Below are 7,033 nucleotides of genomic sequence, written 5' to 3'. Positions count from 1 at the left end.
TGTATATTACCAGGTATGTCATGACATGCCACGTCATTATTACATGTTCATTTGTTATACATGATTTATTTTATCATGAAATACTTATCTGTTATACAATATATTCTGTCACGTATTGTTATATGTTGCAAGTATGTCATATTATGTTATGTCATCGATTACATGTTTGCCATGTCATGAAATATTCATAGTTACATGTTATGTCAAATGTTTTCTGTCAAGTACGTCATGTCTTTCGACTTATGTTCATGTCATGTTACGCTGGTTTCATTGAACAGGGTTTGGAGTGAATCTAGTTAATTACCCTTTTACCCTTTTTTCTCTCTAGCATTGACGTTAGGGTTTGGAGTGAAAGTTCACCCATGGCTGCTGCCGGGGCTCCATCGGGGTCATCGGTGATGTCTGGGCGGCAGAGAACTCTCGCTGATCTGGTGGCTCAGACCCCGCAACCTCTGCCGGAGGTGGACATTCCTTTTCGTCCGTCGAAATTAATTGATGGGGAATGTTGTGTGATGTTTTCAAAGGAGGAGGTTGATAGATCGGCTGCCCCCTTTCGTTTCTCTATGGTTCTTAAATTCCTCAAGCAGAGACCTTCTCTAGATGTGATTCGGGCTTTCATACGGAGTATATGGGGGTTGGATGCTTAACCAGTTGTTTCGGCGATGAGAAGGGCCCGTAATGTTTTCGTCCGATTCTCTAACGAAGGGGATTTTGTGAAGGCTTTGTCCAGGAAAGCAACTGATATTGAAGGAGTGCCCTACCATGGATTTTGTTGGAAACCGGATTTTGAAGAGAATTCGGAACCTGCATCAGTGCCGGTCTGGGTCTTTTTACCTGGTTTGCCCCCAAACTTTTATCATGAATCTTGCTTAAGAACTATTGTTGCACCAGTTGGTCGGTTCCTACGCCGAGATAATGCTACCCGATGTGCTACAAAAACTGATGTTGCTAGAGTGTGTTTGGAAATTGATGCTGGAAAACCACCAATTCACGGCATCTGGATAGGCACTTCGCAACAAGAATGGAGTTGGTACATTGATATTGAGTATGAGACTTTGCCCGCTTATTGTAATAGATGTAAAATGCAGGGACACAACTTGAAGCTATGTAAATGGAAGGATGGGTCAGGTCTGGACCATAAGATTGGTGAAAAAATGATAAAAGTGTGGAAGCCTTTGAAACAGCAGGGAAAGAAAAGCAGCACGTAGAGATAGGTATGAATGCTTTGTTGGCAAATATTGAGGATACAGGGGAGGCTGGGCCAAGTGGTTTGCCGGTGGAGAGTCTTGGTATTAATTTGGAGGAAGATGGCAAAGCAGTGGTATCAGTTGGTGAGACGCAAACAGCAGGGGCTTTAACTGAAAAACAGAACACCGAAAATGTTATAGGGATATAGGAAATTATGCAGTTGCCTAGTGAGCAGAGGAACACAGAAACTCAGTCTAGTGATTTCGAAAATGCAGTAGGGGATACTCACGTGTCTGAGAATGTAGGGGATGTTCATGGGATGTTAGGGACTGTTGGGAGTAATGTCAAGGGGCAGACTAGCAGTATAGATATGATGCTGTCTAGGCAAGAACAGGTGGAAACTGATAATATTTCAGGAAAAAAATTGAATGGTGGTTCTGCGGAAATTGAAAATGTTGAGATTAATCTGATTGGGTTGGAAAGGTCTACGCTTGAGGTTAGTAACGAACCTAGTGACCAACCCGTGAGGAATTCAAACTTTGATGATGTGGTGATTGAGGATTAGAATGAAGAGGAGGAAGCGGATAATGGGCTAGTAGAGAAGTTTCAGGAGAATCAGAATTTTGGGAATTCGGTAAATGAGGAGTTGGAGTCTTTGGAAATTAATGGTAAGGATGTTTGTGGGTCTGAGCCAGAGAAAGAGTATGGGGAACATCTTGGAAAAAATAAAATCTACCTATCGGACAATGATACAAAAAAAAAAAAAGGGAAGATCTTGGCTAAAGGGGGATGTTTACTCAGAAGTTCGACACGGGTTCCTAGCAAACCCATTCGCATGAATTTATGATTTGCAACCCTATGTTATGGAATATCCGGGGCCTCAAATCGTCTCGGAGGAGGTTGTGTAAATTGGTAAGGAAGTTGCATTTGAATTTTCTTATGTTAGCTGAGCCTTTTGCTGATGATCAAAGAATGGTTGCATTGAAACAATTGTTGAGATTTGATTGCTGTTTTTCTAATTTATGCGTTGGTGGTAAACTCTGGTTATTATGGAAAGAAGATTTGCAAATATCGGTTGTTAGTTATAGTGCCCAGCATGTGACTATCTCTATGTGTATGGATAATCGGAATTTTGTTGTTTCTGTGGTGTATGCCAAGTGTAATCATGTAGAAAGAAGAGAACTCTGGAGAGTGCTACAATTAGACGCGGTCCAAGATGCACCTTGGTTATGCCTAGGTGATTTTAATACTATTCGAGGGGAGGAGGAACACTGTGGTGGTAGACCAAGACTGAGAGCTGCCATTGATGAGTTTAATGAGTTTATTGATAATTATGGTTTCATTGAAATGAAAACTGTTGGAAGTAAATTCTCTTGATGTAATGGTAAGAGGGGTTTAGCTCGGAGTTGGTCGAAATTAGACAGATGCTTAATGAATGTTGTGGCTACAGATGTTTTTCCTAATGCTTGTTGTAAATATATGGCTCGCTCAACTTCCGATCATACACCTTTGTCTTTTGTTTTTAAGAATTTGGGTACTCGTTATGGGCCTTCCTCCTTTAAATTTCAGCAAATGTTGGTGTCTTATAGCAATTTTTTGAATGTGGTTAAGGAAAATTGGTCCGTATCGGTTGATACTATGGGGCTTATCGGTCTTGCTATAAAGTTGAAGAAGTTGAAAATAGTTTTGAAGGATTGGAATCGACATATCTTTGGGCATACTGATACGAATATCCAAGCTTTGGAAAATAAAATTGAACAGCTAGAAACTCAACTTCAGGTGGGTTTTTCAGAAGATGTAGAGCGGGATCTACTGGGGGCCAAGGAAGATCTTGAGATGTGGATGCAAAGAGAAGAAACTAGACTCTTACAACATGTGAAGCTTAGGTGGATGGAAAAAGGTGAGGCTTCAGCTCAGTTTTTTAAAACTTTTGCTTCTTTAAAAAAGCTCATAGTGCAGGAAATGAGGTGTCCTAATGGGACGTGTTTGGATTCCCCGGAAGCTATTCATTCAGGGGCTATGGATTATTTCAATTTGTTTCTACAGGCTCGGGCTCGTAGAGAGCTTCCTGATTTATCATATTTGGTACAAAATTCCATTCTTGAGGAGGAAAATGATAACCTCCTTAAGCTTCCTTCGATCCAAGAGGTTAAAGAGGCTATGTTTTCCATTCCGGTTGACAGTAATCCGGGCCCAGATGGCTTTGGTTCTGGTTTCTATAGAGCATGTTGGGATATTGTTGAAGATGATGTAGTGGCAGCGGTTCGGGATTTCTTCATTGGCAATTCAATGCTGAGATTCTATTCAGCGTCTTATATTGCTCTCATTCTAAAAATGCAGAAGCCTACTGGTTTTGATAAGTTCCGCCCTATCAGTTTATGTTCAGTGGTATACAAAGTGTTTTCCAAAATCCTGGTTCGCAGATTATCCCCTATTTTGAATAAAATTATCTCTCCGGAACAAGGTGCTTTTCTTCTTGGGAGACTTTGAAAATATTTCTTTGGCTTAAAAAATGATACACATGCTTAATAAGAAGGTTGGAGGAGGTAATACTGTTATTAAAATAGACATGGCCAAGGCTTACGACAGTATAGATTGGGACTTCTTAATTCATGTTATGGCTTCGTTCGGGTTTTCTGAGCGGTTCTGTAGCTTGATCAGAACTTGTATTTCAACTCCTTAGTTCTTGGTAGTTATGAATGGTTCGGTTAAAGGTTTTTTCTCTAGTGGGCATGGATTGCGTCAAGGTGATCCTCTTTTGCCTTATTTGTTTATTCTCGTTGAGGAGGTACTTTCCAGACTTTTAAAGCACAAGTTTAGTAATGAGAATATTGTCCCGTTCTCGCATCCCCGAGGTACGCCTCTTGTTTCTCATCTTTTATATGCTGATGATATTGTGTTATTTGTAAATGGTGGAAGATCTTCTCTTCAAGAAGTCAAGGATATTTTTGCGACATACGAAGAATGGTCTGGTCAAATGGTGAGCAAGGAAAAATCTTGTATCTTTTTCTCTAAACATGTGACTGTTGGTCGGAAAAGGAGTTCTTTAATGCTGACATCTTTCTCTGAAGGGTTTTTCCTGGTAAAGTATTTGGGTGTTTCTCTAATGGTAGGTCGGATGAAACTCTCGTATTTTGATTATTTCTTGTGCTGCATTAGACAGAAATTGGAAGGATGGCAGAATCGGTTTTTATCCTCAAGAACCCGCCTTCTTTTATTAAGACATGTTCTTGCTAGTATGCCAATTCATTTATTATCTGTTTTGCATGCTCCTAAGGCTGTCATGACAGCCTTAAATCGTATTATGAGTAATTTCTTCTGGGGTTCCTGGAATGGAAAGCAAAAGCGTAAGTGGGTGGCTTGGGAAAAGATTTGTTCTCCGATTCGAGAAGGGGGTTTGGGTCTTCGAAAATTAAAGGAAGTTCAAGACTCTTTGTTTATGAAGCTTGCTTGGAATTTGTTGACAGGTGACTCGTTATGGGCTAATTTTTTCAAGTAAAAGTATGTAAAGAATCAGCATGTGACGTTGGTAGACCAACAGAAAGGAACTTTATTTTGGAAGCAAATTGTGGGTATGTTCCCAAAGGTCTTGGGCAATTCTTGGTGGCGAGTTCGGAATGGTGATGTGTCCTTTTGGAGAGATCCTTGGCTAAAATCGGGAGCTCTTTTCAATTCTTGTGAGATAATTGAATATCCCCTGCTAAGAGTAAGGGAATGTAGGCTTCAACATGGATGGGATGTAGATTTGTTATATCATTTGGTGAGGGAAGCCAAAATGGAAGAAATTCTAAATTGCCTAGGGGAACAAAAAGAGGGTGGGGATTTATTGATTTGGAAGCCAAATCTGAATGGGGTTTTTTCATCGAAATCGGCTTGGGATTGTGTTCGTGTTCGTGCACCGAAATCTGAATGGGCTTCTTGGATTTGACACTCAGCGCTTCCAAAAAAATATTCAGTTACTATTTGGAAGGCTTTTAATTCTAGCCTTTCTGTTGATAGTAGAATTAGCTCTTTGGGCATCCCTTTGGTTTCTAAGTGTGAATGTTGTACATAGGGGTGTGTGGAAGATCAGGATCATGTCCTCGCAACTGGGAAGATTGCTGGCGCTATATGGAGGTGTGCCTCTCTACAGTTGGGGATTCCATATGACCCTCAGAGATCATGGAGAGCAACTGTGGAAGTATGGTTTCGGCGTGCGGCTCATTCGACTCAAAAAGGTACTTTGATTGCTCTTATTCCTATTATTGTGACTTGGTCTCTTTGAGTGTGGAGATGTAAAGCACGTATGGAAGGTAAACGAGTTGCTGTGAGTTCTCTCTGGAGCTCCATTAAGGTGGCAATTGCATGGGTGGGAGTCCGTCTACGTGCTAGTAGAAAGATGAATGATGGAGATGAAAAAGTGTTAAAAAAATTTTCTATTCCTTTGAAACCTGTGAAGAGAAAGGAAATTCATTTTGTGCAATGGGTGACACCGGTCGTGGGTTGGTTCAAATTAAATGTGGATGGGAGTTTTTTTGGGAAATCCAAGTCGAATGGGTGCAGGGGGTACTATTCGAGATGAGAAGGGGAATCTTACTTGGGCTTTCGCAAAAGATCTGGGTCATGGCTCTAATAATGAAGCTGAGCTTATTGCTCTTTTTTATGGTCTCCAATACTGTAAGGACCTACTCATTCGAAGAGTGGAGATTGAACTAGATTTGTTGCTGGTGGTTCATTGGTTAGAAAAAGGGAGGTGTGGTATATGGTATCTTGAAGATTACTGGGAAAAGATTCAATCGATTCTTGCTACTTTGGAGTTTAAGGTAAAACATACTTCGAGAAGGCAATGCAGGAGTTGATTTTTTGGCTCGTATAGCGTCGGATCAGAAGAATGGTACGTGGAATTCGTATAATAAAGTGCCTCTTTGCTCAAAGGGATTCTGAAAGTTGATAAACTTGGTATTCCAGCGATTCGTTTATAGGTTTTAATAAGGTATTTGTTCTTGGTTTTATAAGTGCACCAGGTTTTTTTCTTGTGTTGGTTTCTTGGTTTTTGCAGGTTTTTGTTTTGGTTTTTGATTTAGGTTTGTTGGTTTTTTGGTTGGATTGGTTCTTTTTACCACTTGGTTTTGGGCTTGTTTTAATGCTATCTTGTATGCCCCCAAGTGTCTTATTGTTACCACGGTTTTCCTCCGCCATAAGTGAGGCTTTTATTAATAAACTTGAGACAGGGCTGCTATGTGGGTGGCTACTGGCTCTTCGGTAAAAAAAAAAAAATGTCATGTTACGCTACGCCAGGACCTCTGTCCTTTCATATTCATGTCACGTTTCATCTCGAGTACAGTTCTTACATCTTAGGAACAACCTTTCAAGTAATGTCAAGTTTTCATTCATGTACGTCCTTGTGCAGTTAAGTTATTGTTCAGTTCATTGTTATTATTAGATCGTGGTAACCCATGAAACAAGACTATTTTATCGTAGTAACCCCATGAGATCAGACTATGCTATTGTGGTAACCCTATGAGACGAGAATATCATGGTAACTCCATGAGATAAGAATACATTTCAAGTTTACGTTCATGTTATGTTCAAGTTCACATTCATGTCATGTTTCATGTTCAGGTTCACGTTCATGCAATGTTTAAGTCCACATTTAGTCATGTATCAAGTTTACGTTCATGGTTAAGCTCAAGTTTAGTTTTTTGAACAAGATTCCAAGATCATGTATTTCACATTCAAGTTCTTATCATGTTGAGTCAAGTCAAGTCAAGTCTTAGATCAAGTTTATGTTATGTCAAGTTTCAAGTTCAGTTTACTTTTCAGTTCAAATAATGTCAGTTATGCCATGTTATATATAAGGGTGATA

At 40.0% G+C, this 7,033-nt stretch overlaps 1 protein-coding gene across 1 annotated transcript; it reads left to right on the top strand.

The window, feature by feature from the left end:
• The first annotated feature begins 1,402 nt into the window (after positions 1 to 1,402).
• LOC122306288 lies at positions 1,403 to 6,812 on the top strand. The gene is made up of 9 exons (XM_043118721.1): positions 1,403 to 1,684; positions 1,754 to 1,890; positions 2,271 to 2,551; positions 2,639 to 3,576; positions 3,872 to 4,655; positions 5,256 to 5,405; positions 5,731 to 5,990; positions 6,227 to 6,251; positions 6,790 to 6,812. Exons 1-9 carry the CDS (start codon positions 1,403 to 1,405, stop codon positions 6,810 to 6,812), a joined length of 2,880 nt encoding a protein of 959 aa, XP_042974655.1.
• Positions 6,813 to 7,033: the final 221 nt, after the last annotated feature.

Source organism: Carya illinoinensis, chromosome 4 (assembly GCF_018687715.1).
Source record: "Carya illinoinensis cultivar Pawnee chromosome 4, C.illinoinensisPawnee_v1, whole genome shotgun sequence".
NCBI classification, from domain to species: Eukaryota; Viridiplantae; Streptophyta; class Magnoliopsida; order Fagales; family Juglandaceae; genus Carya; species Carya illinoinensis.
This window is presented reverse-complemented; position numbering and strand designations above follow the sequence as displayed.

Excerpts from the sequence above, each read along its gene's own strand:
- LOC122306288 (XM_043118721.1), top strand. The coding sequence starts at position 1,403 with ATGCAGTTGCCTAGTGAGCAGAGGAACACAGAAACTCAGTCTAGTGAT. Across the intron at positions 1,685-1,753 it reads TGGAAAGGTCTACGCTTGAG|AATGAAGAGGAGGAAGCGGA; the intron begins GTTAGTAACGAA and ends ATTGAGGATTAG. Across the intron at positions 4,656-5,255 it reads TGCTTGGAATTTGTTGACAG|ATCAGGATCATGTCCTCGCA; the intron begins GTGACTCGTTAT and ends GGTGTGTGGAAG.